We start from the raw sequence: 17,167 nt of genomic DNA, 5'->3' as shown, positions 1-17,167 counted from the left end.
AGCCAGAATTTACTTCAGGCGGCTCTAGCTTTAAAAATCACTAAATTTTTTTTTTTCCCCCACCAAAAAATCTTGTTTTTCGCCGAAAAATCCGCTTTTATCTCCAAAAACCATCCAGGAAAATCTTATTTTCTCCATTTTTACACATTTCCCCATTTTTTACCCCAAACTTCCCCATTTTCGACCCAAATTTCCCCATTTTCCCCTAAATTTTCCCCATTTTCCTCCCAAATTTCCCCATTTTTCACTCAAATTTCCCCATTTTCCCCCAAATTTCCCCATTTCCACCCAAATTTCTCAAATTTTCCCCAAATTTCTCCATTTTTCACCCAAATTGCCAATTTTTTTGCCCCCAAAATTCTTATATTTTTTTTTTTGGCCCCAAATTCTCACATTTTCAACCCAAGTTTTCCCATTTTCTGTTGAAATTTCCACATTTTCAGCCCAAATTTCCCTTTTCCCCACCTAAATTCCAACGTTTTTCGACCCAAATTTCCCCATTTTTTGTCCCTAAATTCTTGACATTTTTTCTCCCCAAAATACCATTTTTTTCCCAAAATTTCCCCATTTTTCCCCCCAAAATCTTCCATTTCCCACCCAAATTTCCCAAATTTTTTTCATCCAAATTTCCCCAATTTTTCTCTCCAAATTTTCCCAAATTTTGTCCTGAAATTCTCATATTTTTGGCCCCAAATTCCTCATTTTTCCCACCCAAATTTTCCCCTTTTTTAATCCCTAAATTTCCCAATTTTTTCCCCCCAAATTTCCACATTTTTACACCAAAAATTCTCAATTTTTTACCCCCAAATTTCCCCATTTTTCGGCCCCAAACTCCCACATTTTCCACCCAAATTTCACCATTTTCTTCCCCCAAATTTCTCCTTTTTTTCCACCCAAATTCCTCCATTTTTTCACCCAAAATTCCCATTTTTTCCCACCCGAATTTCCAGTATTTTTTGTCCTAAATTTTCCCATTTTTTGTCCCCAAATTTCCCCATTTTTTGTCCCCAAAATGTCACATTTTTCCACCCAAATTGCCCCAATTTTTGTACCCAAATTCCTCATTTTTTGTCCCCAAATTTCCCCATTTTTTCCACCCAAATTTTCCCTTTTTTTTAATCCCCAAATTTCCCAATTTTTCCCCCCCAAATTTCCACATTTTTACACCAAAAATTCTCAATTTTTTGTCCCCAAATTTCCCCATTTTTCGGCCCCAAACTCCCACATTTTCCACCCAAATTTCACCATTTTCTTCCCCCAAATTTCTCCTTTTTTTCACCCCAAATTTCCGATTTTTTTTACCCCAAAATCCCGCATTTTTCCCACCCAAATTTCCCCATTTTTCGTCCCAAATTTCCCCTTATTTTTGTCCCCAAAATCTTCCATTTCCCACCCAAATTTCACCATTTTTTTCCTCCCAAAATTCTCCATTTTCCCACCCAAAATTTCCCCATTTTTCACTCTAAAATTCCCACGTTTTTCCACCCAAATCCCCACATTTTTGTCCCCAAATTTTCCCCAATTTTTGTCCCCCAATTTTTCCCAATTTTTATCTCCCATTTTACCGTTTTTTGTCCCCAAATTTCCACATTTTTTTGTCCTCAAAATCCTTCATTTCCCACTCAAATTTCCCAATTTTTTTGGCCCTAAAAGTTCCCCTTTTTCCCACCCAAATTCCCCCATTTTTTGTCCCCAATTTTTCCCAAATTTTGTCCCCAATTTTCCTGTTTTTGTCCCCAAATTGTCACATTTTTCAACCCAAATTTCCCCATTTTTTTCATCCAAATTTCCCCATTTTTTGTCCCATTTTTTTCCTAATTTTTGTCTCCAATTTTCCCGTTTTTTGTCTCAAAATTTTCCCAATTTTTGTCCCCCAATTTCCCCTTTATTTTGTCCCCAATTTCCTCATTTTTTCCACCCAAAATTCCCACATTTTTTCCCCCAAATCTCCCCAATTTTTATACCAAAATTCCCATTTTCCCACCCAAATTTCACCATTTTCTTCCCCCAAAATTCTCCATTTTTTCACCCAAATTTCTCCATTTTTTACCCCAAAATTCCCCATTTCCCCCCCCCCCAAAATCTCATTTTTAAACCAAAAAAACTCCACTTTTTTTCTCTTTTTTCCACCTTTTATTTCCACCATCTCTCCCTCCACTCCGCCAAAAAAACCAACAACAAAATAAAAATATTTTTTGCGCCTTTTTCCCCCCAAAAAACCCCTGAAAATCAATTTTAATTTTAATCTCAACGTCTCCCCCTGCTGGGCGGGCTTCGACTGCGGCTCCGCCTCTTCCGGGATCCGCCAGGGGGCGCCCTTTGCCCGGCCCCGCCCCTTTGCGAGTGGGCGGGGTTTGATCCCGAGGAAGCCCCGCCCCCGGAAGCGGAAGCGCCGCCCCCGGAAGCGGAAGTCCCGCCCCCCTGGCGCTGCCTTTGCTCCTCCTCTTCCTGTTCCTTCCGGCGCCGCTCCCGTTCCCGCGCCCGCGCCGCGCGCTCCGCCTGCTTCTGGAGGAGCTAAAAATGCAAATTTATGCAAATGAGGGGCGTGGTCAGGGTCAGGAAAAGGATTTTGGGAGTTTGGGGATTTTTATCCCAAAAAAACCCGGATTTTTAACGCCATTTTTGTGCCAAAAGCATCATTTTTTTACACAAATTTTCGTATTTTTTAAAGGAATTTTTTTAAAAAAAGTTGGATTTTTTAACACGAATTTTGTACAAAAAATCTGAATTTTTAACATAAATTTCGTGCAATTCATAACACAAGTTTTATCCCCAAAAAAATCCCAATTTTTTATGCAAATTTTGTCCGATTTTTAAGACGAATTTTGCCCTAAAAATCCCATTTTTTACCCCCCAAAAATCCCATTTTTTCACCCCTCGAAAACCCCCAAATTTCCCCCCACCCCTCCCTTACGTTTAATTTATGCAAATATATGCAAATGAGCACCTGGGAGTCGGTGAGCGGCAGCCAATAGATGCAGGGCGCCGCCTTGGTCTTGCGGAAAAGATCGTCCAGGAGCTTCGCCGGCGGCTCCTCAGGGGGTTTCTCTGCCGGGAGGGGGCGTGGCCACGGCTCAGGGACACGCCCACCGCCCTGTCAATCACCCGAGCCACGCCCACCTCTCCCAAGGGCCACGCCCACCTTGTTACAGCATCCTAAGCCACGCCCACTTGGAGCCAAACATGGCCGCCTCATCATAGGCCACGCCCACATTCATTGTCAATCACTTAAGCCACGCCCACCTACCCACAGGCCACGCCCACCTCATTACAACCTCATAAGCCACGCCCACTTATTTAAAAATAAGTTTTAATCTGGGTTTGGCCACGCCCACTAAGTTTTAAATATGGCTGACACATCACAGGCCACGCCCACCTCTCTGTCAATCTCCTAAGCCACGCCCACCTCATTACAACCTCCTAGGCCACGCCCACTTTATTTACAATTTGTTTGAATTGTCGTTTTGGCCACGCCCACTTGGAGTCAAATATGGCTGCCTCATCACAGGCCACGCCCACTTCCCTATTCACAAGCCACGCCCATTTAAAATTCCATTTCATAAGCCACGCCCCCTTATTGATAAATAGTTTATAAACATGAAGCCACACCCACTTTAGCGTGAAGCCACGCCCCTTTGTTCTAAGTATGACGACTTATTCAGGGGCCACGCCCACCTCTTTATCACCTCCCAAACCACGCCCACAATGTCTGTCCCCTTCAAGCCCCGCCCCTTTTTCCTTAAACTTTTATTTACAATGCCCCTCCCACCACCCTTTAAACTCCTCCCACTCCCGTAAACAGACATAAAGCCCTTCCCACATCAAGCCCCGCCCCTTTTCCTCCTTGACCCCTCCTACCACCCTTTAGCCCCGCCCACACACCCTTAAACCCCTTTCACCACCTTTAAGCCCCTCCCACATCCCTTAAACCCCTCCCACCACCTTCAGCCCCTCCCACCACCTTTAAACCCCTCCCACCCCTTTTTAAACCCCTCCCACACCCCTTTAAGCCCCTCCCACGCCATTCAAACACCCACAAATCCCCTCCCACATCAAGCCCCACCCCTTTTCCCTCAAGCCCCGCCCCTTTCCCTTTAAACCCCGCCCCCTTTTCCCCAAGCCCCACCTTTCTCCTCAAGCCCCACCCCTTTCCCCACTAGCCCCACCCCTTTCCCCTCTAGCCACACCCTTTCCCCTCTAGGCCCACCCCTTTCACCTCAAGCCCCTCTACTTTCCATTCTAGCCCCGCCCCTTTTCCCTCTAGCCCCGCCCCTTTCCCTTTAAGCCCCGCCCCTTTCCCCCCCCATCACTCACCTTTCCTCTCGGGCCTGGCCTCCCTCTGGCCCCGCCCCTTTTCCTTGTCCCCGCCCCCTTGTTGCTGCAGCAGCTGCTGGTGGGCGGAGCCTCCTCCTCTCTGGCCGCTCCTCTGGCCCCGCCCCTCCCCGGGGCGCGAGGGGGCGTGGCCTTGCGAAGCCCCGCCCCCCTGTGGGCGTGTCCCCGAGGAGGGGGCGGGGCTTTTCCCGCGGTCCCACTCGCGCTGTTCCCGGGCGCGTTCCCGCCGGGAGCGTTCCCGCTCGCGCTCCGCCCACTGCCAGGGCTCCGCCCCCCGTGGGGCGTGGCCAGGGGAGGACACGCCCCCTTGGGAAGGGGGAGGGGCGGGGAAAGGGGGGGAGGGGCGAGGGGGGGCGGGGCTGGAGGACGAGGGCGGGGGAGGGGGGAGGAGCCCGCGGTGGAAATCCAGCTGGGGGAGGGGAAAGGGGAGGGGTCAGTGAACTTTGACCTCTGAGTGACCCCAAAGTGACCCCTGACCCCTGAGTGACCCCACAGTGACCCCTGAGTGACCCCACAGTGACCCCTGAGTGACCACTGACCCCTGAGTGACCCCTGAGTGACCACTGACCCTGTAGGGACCTCTGAGTGACCCGAGTGACCTCTGAGTGACCTTTAAATGACCACTGACCCCATAGTGACCTTTGTATGACCCCGAGTGACCTCTGAATGACCTTTGATCTCTGAGTGACCTCTGAGTGACCCCTGAGTGACCCCTGACCCTGTAGGGATCTCTGACCCCTGAGTGACCACTGACCCTGTAGGGACCTCTGAGTGACCCAAGTGACCTCTGAGTGACCTTTAAATGACCACTGACCCCATAGTGACCTCTGAGTGACCCGAGTGACCTCTGAGTGACCTTTAAATGACCACTGACCCCATAGTGACCTCTGGGTGACCCGAGTGACCTCTGAGTGACCTTTAAATGACCACTGACCCCATAGTGACCTCTGAGTGACCCGAGTGACCTCTGAGTGACCTTTAAATGACCACTGACCCCATAGTGACCTTTGTATGACCCCGAGTGACCTCTGAATGACCTTTGATCTCTGAGTGACCTCTGAGTGACCACTGACTCCATAGTGACATTTTTGTGAGCCCTGAGTAACCTCTAAGTGACCACTGACCCCTTAGGGACCTTTGACCCCTGAGTGACCACTGAGTGACCACTGACCCCGTAGGGACCTTTGACCCCTGAGTGACCCCTGACCCGAGGGACCCCACACTGATCTCTAACTGACCTCTGAGTGACCTCTGAGTGACCCCATAGTGACCTGAGTGACCTTTGAATGACCACTGACCCCTGAGTGACCCAAGTGACCAGTGACCCCATTGTGACCTTTCTGTGACCAAGTGACCCCTGAGTGACCTTTAATCTGAGTGACCATTGACCCCTTAGTGACCTTTGTGTGACTCCCACAGTGATCTCTGAGTGACCACTGACCCAAGTGACCCTTGAGTGACCCTTGAGTGACCCCTGACCCCATTGTGACCTTTGTGTGACCCCTGAGTGACCTTTGATCTGAGTGACCCCGTAGTGACCTTTTCCCTCTGAGTGACCTTTGACCCCTGAGTGATCTGTGAGTGACCTTTGACCCCTCTGCGACCTTTAAATGACCCTTGAGTGACCTCTGGGTGACCCCTGACCCCTGAATGACCTTAGAGTGACCTCAGAGCTGAGTGACCCCTGACCTCTGAATGACCCCAGAGTGACCTCTAAGTGACCTCTGACCCCTTAGTGACCTCTGACCCCTTAGTGACCTCAACCAAAAATTCCCCCCAAAAACTCCCAAAATTCCTCTCAAAAAACCTCAAAAAAAAATCCCAAAAATTCCCCCCAAACTTCAAAAATTCCCCTCAAAATCTCCCAAAAAATCTCCCCAAAATTCCCCTCAAAATTTGTCCCAAAACCCCAAAATTCCCCCTAAAAATCTCCCCAAAAATCTTCCAAAAATTCCCCAAAAAACCTCAAAATTCCTCCCAAAACCCCCGAAATCCCTTAAAAAATTTTCTCAAAAAAATCCCAAAAAATTCTCAAAATTCCCCCCAAAAATCTCCAAAAAAATCCCAGAAGTAACCAAAAAACCCCAAAAAATCTCAGAAATTCCCCAAAAAAACTCCAAAAATCCCGAAATTCCCCCCAAATTCCTTCCCAAAACCTCTAAAAATCCCCCTCAAAAACTCCCTAAAAATCTTCCAAAAATCCCCTAAAAATCCCCAAAATTTTCCCCAAAATCCCCCAAATATCCCTTAAAAAAATCCCAAAAAAATCCCAAAAAACCCCAAAATCCCCAAAATCCCAAAAATTCCCAAATTTCCCCAAAATTCCCATTTTTTACCTCGTCCTGTTGGGCGAAATCAGCCGAGAGAACTTTGGGGTTGGACTGAGGCCACTTGACCCCGTGCAGGGCCTCCCGCGTGGCCACCGCCTCCTCCACAGAGCAGTACTGGGGATTTGGGGGAAAAATTAATTAATTTTGGGAAAATTTAAGAATTTCGGAACGTTTAGAAAAAAACCCGGAGAAAATCCGATGAAATTTGGATTTTTTACGGATTTTTAAAGCGATTTTTTGGTGGGTTTTTCTGGCGATAAATTGAATTTTCAATGAATTTCTGGGGGAATTTTAGTGGAAAACTGAGAATTTTTTTGGGGCAATTTTGGGGGGATTTTAAGTAAAAAACTGGGGATTTTTAGGAGAATTTTAAGTAAAAAATTAGGGAATTTTAGTAAAAAATTGGGGATTTTTTGGATATTTTTAGAAAAAAAAATTGGGATATTTTGGTGATTTTTGAGGATTTTTTTGGGATTTTTAGAAAACAAATGGAAGTTTTTTTGTTAGTTTTTCTGTGATTTTTTAGTAATAAAATTGGGATTTTTGGGGGTAATTTTGCGGGTTTTTTACTAAGAAATTGGGGAATTTTTTGTGATTTTTGGGGAAACTTTTAGTAAAAAAATTGGGGATTTTTGGGGGTAATTTTTGGGTGAATTTTGTGTATTTTTTAGGTGATTTTTTGGTGATTTTTTGGTGATTTTTTGGCGAATTTTAAGTATTTTTGGGTGATTTTTAAAGTAATTTTTGGGTAATTTTTTGGTGGTTTTTAGGTAATTTTTAGGGATTTTTTGGGGGGATTCTTCAAATTTTCCTTAAAATTTTCACCAATTTTTTTCCTGAATTTTCTCCAGATTTTCTACAAAATTTCTCCAAATTTTTCTCAAATTTTCCCCAAATTTCCCATAATTTTTTTCCAATTTTCTCCAAATTTTCCCAAATTTCCCCCAATTTTTTTCCCAAATTTTCGTCAAATTTTCCCCAAATTTTTTTCCAAATTTTCCCCAAAATTTCTCCCAATTTTCTTTAAACTTCGAAGAATTTTTTGGAATATTTCTGGAAAACTTTAAGGATTTTTGGGGAATTTTTTGCTGATTTTTGGGAGATTTAGAAATTAATTTTAAGAGATTTTTTAGTAAAAAATTACGGATTTTTTGGGTGGTTTTTTGTCAATTTTTGGGTGGATTTTGGGGGATTTTTTAATGAATAAATTGGGGATTTTTTGGGTGATTTTGATGTGGATTTCAAGTGAAAAATTGAGCATTTTATTGGTGACTTTTAGTAAAAAAATTGGTGATATTTTTTTAATTTTTGGTGGTTTTTTAGTAAAAAACTGGTGATTTTTTTGGTGATTTTTGGGTGAATTTTGGGGGATTTTTAATGAATAAATTGGGGAATTTTTGGATAATTTTTGGGTGATTTTTGGGGGATTTTTCAGTGATTTTTTGGGTGATTTTTGGATGATTTTTGAGTGATTTTTGGATAATTTTTGGATGATTCTTGGGTGATTTTTGAATAATTTTTGGGTGATTTTTGGATAATTTTTGGGTGATTTTTGGGTGATTTTTTGGTGATTTTTGGGTGATTTTTTACGTAATTTTGGGGTAATTTTTTGGTGGTTTTTAGGTAATTTTCGGCAGCTTTTTTGGTTGATTTTTGGGGAATTTTTGGAAAAAATCTGGGATTTTTTGGGGATTTTTTTGGTGATTTTTGGGACTAAATTTTGTGGGTTTTTTTGGGTTATATCTTGAATTTTTTCGGGTGAAATTTGGCTGGTTTTGGGGCTGAATTTTGAGATTAAATCCTGGAATTTTTGTGGCAAAATTCGCAATTTTTTTGGGTCAAATCCTGATGATTTTGGGGTGAATTTGGGGTGTTTTTTGGGGTAAAATGAGATTATTTTCCCCCCTCACCGTGACAAAACAATGGGATTGGATTCGGTCCATCCAGAATTTGGATATTTTTACAGATTTTTAAAGTGATTTTTTGGGGTTTTTTTTTCGGAGCCATAATTTGAATTTTCCATGAATTTTTGGGTGGATTTTTACTAAAAAATTGGAGATTTTTTAGTGAAATTTTGGTAAAAAATCAGGGATTTTTGGGGGATTTTTAGTGAAAAATTGAGGATTTTTGGGGGTATTTTTTGGGTGATTTTTAAGTGGATTTTGGGAGATTTTTAATGAATAAATTGGGGATTTTTCGGTAATTTTTGGTTGAGTTTTGAGTGAATTTTTTAGAGATTTTTTAGTAAAAAATTGGGGATTTTTGGGGTAATTTCTGGGGATTTTTTTGGGTAATTTTGGGGGATTTTTATTTTAAAAATTGGGTAATTTTCGGGTGTTTTTTTGGTATTTTTTGGGTGAATTTTGGGGGACTTTTAATGAATAAATTGCTGAATTTTTCGGGTAATTTATTTCGGGTTTTCAGAGAACAAATTGGGGATTTTTTTGTGATTTTTAGTAAAAAAAACTGGTAAATTTTTTGGTGATTTTTGGGTGAATTTCGGGGGATTTTTTTTAGTATAAAATTGAGAATTAATTGAGGATTTTTTGGGTATTTTTGGAGTGATTTTTGGTTGTTTTTTGGCAAAATTTTTAGTATAAAATTCGGGATTTTCGGTGATATTTTTGGTGATTTTTTTGGGGCTGAATTTTGAATATTTTGGGCTGTTTTTTGGGGTAAATTCAGTGTATTTTCCCCCCTCACCGTGACAAAACAATGGGATTTGATGCGGTCGATCCAGAACCCGTCGTCCTTGAGCCGCCCCGTGCGGCCCAGCAGCTCCTTCAGCTGCCCCAGCGTGAAGGGACGCACCTGGAAATGCAAAAAAAATTAACCAAAATCACCCAAAAATGACCCAAAATCACCCAAAAAAACCTGATCTAAAATCGGCCCAAAAATGGCCTCAAAACGGCCCCAAAAAGTGACAAAAATTGACCCAAAAACGTCCCCAAAATGACCAGAAATGGCTCAAAATGGTTGGGAATTAAATGAGCCAAAAATTGGCCCAAAAATGGGCTCAAAATGACCCAAAATAGACCCAAAATTGGCCTCAAAATGACCCAAAAATGGTCCCAAATTGACCCAAAAATGACCCAAAATGAGCCAAAATTGCCCCAAATTGACCCAAAAATGACCCAAAAATGGTCCCAAATTGACCCAAAAATGGACCCAAAAAATCCCCCAAAAATCCCTAAAAATTCCAAAAAACTTCCTTTAAAAAAATCCCCAAAAAAATCCCTTTAAAAAATCCAAAAAAATCCCCAAAAATTCCTTTAATGAATTCCCAAAAAAACCCCCCAAAAAATCCCTAAAAATCCCATTAAAATCCCCAAAAAATGCCAAAAAAATCAATATATTCCCCCACAAAAATCCCCCAACTTTCCAAAAAAAAAATCCCCAAAAAATCCCCAAAAAATCCCAAAAAATTCCTTTAAAAATTTCCAAAGAAATCCCATAATAATCCCAAAAAATTTCCCAAAAATCCCCTAAAAAACCCGAATAAAATTCCAAAAAAATCCCAGAAAAATCCCCCAAAAAAATCCCTAAAAAAATCCCCAAAAAAATCCATTAAAATTCCCAAAAAAAATCCCAAAAAAATCCCCTAAAAATCCCTAAAAATTCCTAAAAAAATCCCTAAAAAATCCCTAAAAAATCCCTAAAAAATCAAAAAAAATTCCCCCAAAAAAATCCCTTAAAACCCCTAAAAATTTCCTTTTAAAAATTGCCAAAAAAATCCCATAAAAATCAAAAAAAATCCCTAAAAATTCCCAAAAATTTCCTTTAAAAAAATCCAAAAAAAAAAATCCCCAAAAAATCCCTAAAAATCCCTAAAAAATCCCCAAAAAATCCCTAAAAAATCCAAAAAAATCCCCAAGAAATTCCTTTTAAAAATTCCAAAAAAAAAAAAAAAATCCAAAAAACCCCCAAAAAATTCCCATTAAAATCCCCAAAAAAACCCCAAAACAATCCCTAAAAAATCCCAAAAAAATCCCATAAAAACCCAAAAAATCCCCCAAAAATTCCCAAAAAAATCCCCATAAAATGAACATATTCCCCCCCAAAAATCCCCATTTTTTCCTCACCAGGTTGCAGAGGTGCACGATGGGGGAGGGGCGGTGGCGGGGGGGGGAGGGGCGGGGCGCCGCCCTCACCGGCTCATCCACAGGGAGGAGCAGAGACCCCCCGGGCCGCCAGGGGGCGCCCTGCGGCTTCCGGGGGGGCGGGGCCTCGCCTGGGGAAAAGGGGGCGTGGTCATGACGTCAGCACACACAAAAAAATCCACAATTTTTTTAGAGTTTTTTTTTTAGATTTTTAAAGATTTTTAATGAATTTTTTAAGCTCCGCCCACAAAAAAAATCCCCAAATTTTTTAGAGATTTTTGGAGATTTTTTGTGATTTTTAATGAATTTTTTAAGCCACGCCCTTCCCAATTTAAACCCGACCCTTAACATTTAAAATATATTAATCCTCTATTTTATTTTATTTTATTTCAATTTTATTTTATATATTTTATATATTTTATATATTTTATTTATTTTATTTATTTAGTGGGGATTTATTTTATTACACTTAAGCCCCACCCTCTTTATTTAAGCCCCGCCTTTAATATTTAAAAAATATTAATCCTTTATTTTATTTTATTTTATTTTATTTATTTAGTAGGGATTTATCTTATTACATCTAAGCCCCGCCCTTAATATTTAAGCCCCGCCCTTTATATTTAAGTTTAATATTTAAGCCCCGCCCCCGATTCAAACTTCCATATTTAAATCCTGCCCTTCATATTTAAGCCCCGCCCTCTAAATTTAAAACCTGTCCTTAAGCCACGCCCTCTTTATTTAAGCCCCGCCCTCCATTTAAACTCCCACATTTAAATCCCATATTTAAGCCCCACCCTCTACTCAGGCTCCACCCCTTTATTTAAGCCCCACCCCTCATTTAAACCTCACACTCTATTTAAGCCCCGCCCCCTTTTTAAATCCCCTCCCTGTATTTCTCACCCACTTTGGCCACTCCCCTTCCCTTTTAAGCCCCTCCCCGTTTCATTTAAAGCCCCTCCCTCAACACCTCAAGCCCCTCCCCTTTCCCTACCCCACCCATTTTAGGCTCCTCCCACTTTTAACCCCTCCCACTTTAAGCCCCTCCCCCTTTTCCCAACCCCTCCCACTAAAGCTCCTCCCCTTTTACTTTAAGCCCCTCCCCCTTTATTTAAGCCCCGCCCCCATCGTCACTCACCCCCTTTCCCCTCCCCCTCCCCCGCGGGGGGCGTGGCCGCTGTCGTGGTGGGCGTGGCCGGGCCGGGGGCGGCCCCTCCTCCTCCCGGGGCGGGCGATGACGTCACGGCGGGGGCGGGGCCGGGCTGGGGGCGGGGCTGGCTCTGGCCACGCCCCCCTCCCGAGGCCCCTCCCCCTCCCTCGTCGCTCTCCTCCTCCTCCTCCTCCTGCCCCTCCCCCCGCCCGTTCTCAGGGACCACCTGGGGACAAAAAGGGGCGTGGCTTGTTAAAATGGGCGTGGTTTGACAAAAAAGGGGCGGGGCTTATTTAAATTATTATGAAAAAAGGGGTGGAGCTTAAAAGGAAATGGGGAGGGGCTTAGAGAAAGTGGGAGGGGCTTGGGGAGAAATGGGAGGGGCTTAAATGGGGTGGGAGGAGTTAAAAGGAAAAAGGGGAGGAGCTAAATAAGGAAGATGTGGGAAAAGGGGAGGGGCTTAAGGAAAAGGGGAGGGAGGGGCTTGGAAAAAGGGGAGGAGCCAAAGTGGAGACTGTGAATGGGAGGGGCTTAAGGAAAAGGGGAGGGGCTTTGAAAAAGGGGAGGGACTTATGGGTAAAGGGACTCAAAGGATGAGGGAGGGGCTTAAAATGAGGGGGCGGAGCTTGAGGATGAGGAAAAGGGTGGGAGGGGCTTAGAAAAAGGGGAGGGGCTAAAAGGGGAATTTGGAAAGGGGAGGGGCTTAAAAATAAAGATTTTTTTAGGGGAGGGGCTTGGGAAAAGTGGGTGGAGCTTGAGGGAAAGGGAAGGGCTCCAAGGGAGGTGGGAGGAGCTAAAAGGGAAAAAGCAAAGCTTTAAGTGGTTTGTGGGCGTAACCGAAGGAAGTGGGAGGAGCTTAAATGGAAAGGGTGGAGCTTTAACGAAAAGTGGGTGTGGCCAAAGGAGGTGGGAGGGGCTTAAAGTGAGAGGGTGGAGCTTTAATGTGTTTTTGGGCGTGGCCAAGAGAAGTGGGAGAGGCTTGAATAAAAGGGGAGGGGCTTAAAGTGACAGGGCAGAGCTTTAATGGGGAGTGGGCGTGGCCAATATAGATGGGAGGGGTTTAAGGGGTTTGTGGGCGTGGCCAGGGGAGGTGGGAGGGGCTTAAAAGGGCAATGACAGCTTTAAAGGCGAGGGGGCGTGGCCAAAGGAGATGGGAGGGGCTTAAAGATAAGGGGAGGGGCTTAAAGGATATGGGCGCAGCTTTAATAGGAAGTGGGTGTGGCCAAAGCGATGAGAGGGCGGGGCTTAATGTGTTTGTGGGCGTGGCCACCCCAGGCCCCGCCCCCTTTACCTGCGTCACCGTCCGGCAGATTTTGAGCAGCCCCGGGGGGAGGGGCCCAGGGCTGGGGGCGGGGCCAGGCCCCGAGGCCACGCCCCTTTCTCTCTCGGGCCCCTCCCCCCCCAGCTCTGCTTCCGGCCCCTCCCCCCCCGGCAGGGCGGGGTCCCCTCCCCCACCCTCGGGGGGCGTGTCCAGGGGATCGGCCCCGCCCCCAGCGCGGATCTCGGGGATCAGGCCCTAAAAATAAAATAAAAACAAATTAAATTATATTAAATTAAATTAAATTAAACTAAATTAAATTGAATTAAAACCCCCTAAATTAAATTAAGGAAAAGTAGAATAAATTCAAATAAAAAAAAATTAAAATTTTTATTTAAATTAAAAAAAAACTCAAGAGAAAAAATTGGAATCTGAACTGAAATTAAACAAATTTTCAGGGGAAAAAAGGGAATTTCGGCTCAAAAACCGGAAAAAAAAAATCAATTTTTTGCTGAAAAAAAAAAATAAAATTTTTGGCAATAAAAATCAAGAATTTTGGCGCAAAAAAGTGTAAAAATCCCCAAATTTTTCAGTGAAAAATTTGGGAATTTTGAGTTAAAAATTGGAAAAAAATTTCCAGTTTTGAGCAAAAAAAAAAGAGAAAATTTTTGGTGGAAAAAAAAAGAGAGAATTTTGCTTCAGCAACTGGTTAAAAAAGTTCCATTTTCTGATGAAAAAAAGAGAAAATTTATGGCAAAAAAAGAAAAAGGAATATTTGACCTCAAAAGTGGAAGAAAAAAAACCTCAATTTTTTGGCAAAAAAAAAAAAAAAAAAAAAAAAAAAAAATTTTCTTCCAAAGAAAAGTCGAAATTTTAGCTGAAGAACAAGAAAAAAAATCATAATTTTCTAGAGAAAAAAAATCAGGAATTATAATTTAAAAACTGGAAAATAAACGCCCATTTCTTTGTAAAAAAAAGAGAATTTTTTTCGTCCAAAAAGAATTTTTTGAAAGAAAAAAAACCGGGAATTTTGCCTTTAAAATTATTTTAAAAATCGATTTTTTTGCTACAAAAAAAAAAAAAGCGATTTTTTTTTGAATTTTAATTTTTTTTAAAAAAAATTATTTTAATTAATTAAATTAAGTTTTTAATAAAGTTTTTACCTTGAGGGAGTCGGTGCTGATGCTGATCGAGGGTTTCTTGGGGGTCGTGGCCCCCCAGCGGCGCTTCCGGGGCCCCCCCGCGTTGGCCCCGCCCCCTTCGGCCTCCAGCCCGCCCCTGGCTGCAGAAAATTAATCACAATTAATTATTAATTGATTTATTATTGGAGGCCCCGCCCCCTTCGGCCTCCAGCCCGCCCCTGGCTGCGGAAAATTAATCACAATTAATTATTAATTGATTTATTATTGGAGGCCCCGCCCCCTTCGGCCTCCAGCCCGCCCCTGGCTGCAGAAAATTAATCACAATTAATTATTAATTAATTATTTATTGGAGGTCCCGCCCCCTTCGGCCTCCTGCCCGACCCTGGCTGGAGAAAATTAATATCAATTAATTATTAATTGATTAATTATTGAAAGCCCCGCCCCCTTCCGCCTCCAGCCCGCCTCTGGCTGCGGAAAATTAATCACAATTAATTATTAATTAATTATTTATTGGAGGCCCCGCCCCCTTCGGCCTCCAGCCCGCCCCTGGCTGGGATTGACAGGTCACAATTAATTATTATTAATTATTAATTGATTGGTTATGAGAGACCCCACCCCCTTTCACCTCCAGCCCGCCCCTGGCTATGATTGACAGGTCACAATTAATAACAATTAACCTCAAAATTAATTATTAATATTTAAATTTAGTGAAGCCACGCCCAGTTTAGGAAGCCCCGCCCATCTTTCACTTCTTTACCCCAATAAAATATTTTTTTTTTAATTAAAATATTATTAATTTAACAAATTTTAATGCAAATTAGATGTTGATTGGTGTGAGTTAATTAGAGGTTTGCTCCTTAACTACCTTCAATAATTATTAATTAAACAAAAATTGTTAATATTAAAATTATTAAAATAATTTACTATGTATTTTAATATGATATTATTAATAATATTAATATTATAAATTTATAATAATTAATATTACATTGTTAATACTTTGGGCACTAATAAGTTACATATAAATATTAATTTACATATTTAAGCCACTCCCACTCCCATTCCCATTTATTAAATGCTCTAAATAATTAATATTTAATTATTAATAGTTACGTCTGGTTTTATTTTCCCAGACTAAGCCACGCCCATCCCTGTTTAAGCCACGCCCACTTTCATTAAGCCACACCCACCATAATTGTAAGCCCCACCCCTTCCTTACTTAAACCACGCCCCTTTATTTCTTTTAAGCTCCTCCCACTCCTCCAAACCCAATCCCACTTTTGGCCCCGCCCATTCCACACAAGCCACGCCCCCTCCCATCAGACCACACCCCCAAACCCCTCCCACTTTAAGCCCCACTTCTTCCCACTTCAAGCCACGCCCCTTTTTCACTATTAAGCCCCTCCCACAGCTCCAAACCCCTCCCAGTTTTGGCCCCGCCCATTCCTAAGAAGCCACGCCCCCTTAACAACTCCCACTTCAAGCCCCACCCCTTTTCTTCTCAAACCACGCCCCTTTTTCCTATTAAGCCCCTCCCACACCTCCAAACCTCCTCCCACTGTTGGCCCCGCCCATTCCACACAAGCCACGCCCCCATCAAGCCACACCCTGAAACCCTCCTCATTTAGGCCCCACCCCTTTTCTCCTCAAACCACGCCCCTTTTTAAATTTAAGCCCCTCCCATTTCTTGGCCACACCCATTTTAAGCCAGGCCTTCTCCCTTTAAGCCACGCCCCTTCCAGCTCCTCCCACTTAAATGCCAACCCATTCTCTATTTAAGCCACGCCCCTTTCTACTATTAAGCTCCTCCCACACCTCCAAACCCCTCCCACTTTATGACCTCGCCCATTCACCAAACCACGCCCCCTCCCATTAACCCACACCATTAAACCCCTCCCACTTTATGCCCCACCCCTTCCCTCTTTAAACCACGCCCCTTTTCACTATTAAGCCCCTCCCACACCTCCAAACCCCTCCCACTTTTTGACCCCACCCATTCCACAAGCCACGCCCCTTCCATTAATCCACACCCCCAAACCCCTCCTAATTTAGGCCCCACCCCTTTTTAACTCAAACCACGCCCCTCTCACAGCTCCAAACACCTCCCACTTTTCTGACCACGCCCATTCCACACAAGCCACGCCCCTTCTAACATTAAACCACGCCCCATTTTAAGCCCCTCCCACACATCAAAATACCTCCCACTTTTGGCCCCGCCCACTCTTCATCCTTTTAATCCAAGCCACGCCCACTCTGTTAAAGCCACGCCCCCTCATAGCTCCTCCCACTTTAAGCCTCACGTATTTTCCTACTCAAGCCACGCCCCTTTCCTACCCTTTAAGCCCCTCCCACTTCTCCAAACTCCCTCCCACTTTTTGGCCCCGCCCATTTTAAATTCCCCAGACCAAGCCACGCCCATTTTCCTACCAAACCACGCCCTCCCTCGCCAAGCCACGCCCCCTTTTACCAGACCACGCCCCCTCCCGGCACCTCCCACTTTAATCTTAATATTTTTCCTTCTTAAACCAACCCCCGTTTTTCCCTTTAAACCCCTCCCACTTTTGGCCCCGCCCCATTTTTAAGCCCCGCCCACTCACACAGCACCGCGATCTTCCTCTTGAAGCCCCTGGGCGTGGCCTGGGGAGAGACGGGGGCGGGGCAAAGGGGCGAGGGGGGCGTGGCTTCAGTCAAAGGGGGCGTGGCTTCAACCAACACCCCCTTTATCAAACCCCGCCCCTCCCGCCCCGAAGCCACGCCCACCCCGCCCCCAAAAGCCCCTCCCACACTTCCATATTTGGCGTTTAGGGGGCGGAGACTTCCGGTTAAAGGGGCGTGTCCGGGGAAGGGGCGTGTCCGGG

The 17,167-nt window shown here is 43.8% G+C and overlaps 1 protein-coding gene and 1 long non-coding RNA gene across 2 annotated transcripts in view; both read right to left on the bottom strand.

Moving 5' to 3' along the window:
* Window positions 1-2,126: 2,126 nt before the first annotated feature.
* ACIN1 (apoptotic chromatin condensation inducer 1) overlaps window positions 2,127-17,167 on the bottom strand; it is a 37,090-nt gene continuing 22,049 nt past the window's right edge. The window contains exons 8-17 of the mRNA XM_083882171.1: window positions 16,907-16,946; window positions 14,331-14,449; window positions 13,201-13,425; window positions 11,898-12,135; window positions 10,745-10,893; window positions 9,366-9,473; window positions 6,669-6,776; window positions 4,315-4,741; window positions 2,948-3,048; window positions 2,127-2,514 (exon numbers count right to left, since the gene is read on the bottom strand). Coding sequence (XP_083738297.1) covers window positions 2,248-2,514; window positions 2,948-3,048; window positions 4,315-4,741; window positions 6,669-6,776; window positions 9,366-9,473; window positions 10,745-10,893; window positions 11,898-12,135; window positions 13,201-13,425; window positions 14,331-14,449; window positions 16,907-16,946 — 1,782 coding nt within the window. The 3' untranslated portion in view covers window positions 2,127-2,247. The remainder of the gene's footprint in view (window positions 2,515-2,947; window positions 3,049-4,314; window positions 4,742-6,668; window positions 6,777-9,365; window positions 9,474-10,744; window positions 10,894-11,897; window positions 12,136-13,200; window positions 13,426-14,330; window positions 14,450-16,906; window positions 16,947-17,167) is intronic.
* Window positions 5,645-6,653, bottom strand: LOC310921926. Its single transcript, XR_014592237.1, has 3 exons — window positions 6,062-6,653; window positions 5,794-5,998; window positions 5,645-5,698 (listed from the first exon to the last, which is right to left on the bottom strand). It is a non-coding gene; the product is annotated as an uncharacterized lncRNA (long non-coding RNA).

This window comes from Zosterops lateralis, assembly GCF_965231275.1.
Source record: "Zosterops lateralis genome assembly, chromosome: 38".
NCBI lineage: Eukaryota > Metazoa > Chordata > Aves > Passeriformes > Zosteropidae > Zosterops > Zosterops lateralis.
The sequence above is the reverse complement of the archived record's forward strand: the minus strand, read 5'-3'. Positions and strand labels throughout refer to the sequence as shown.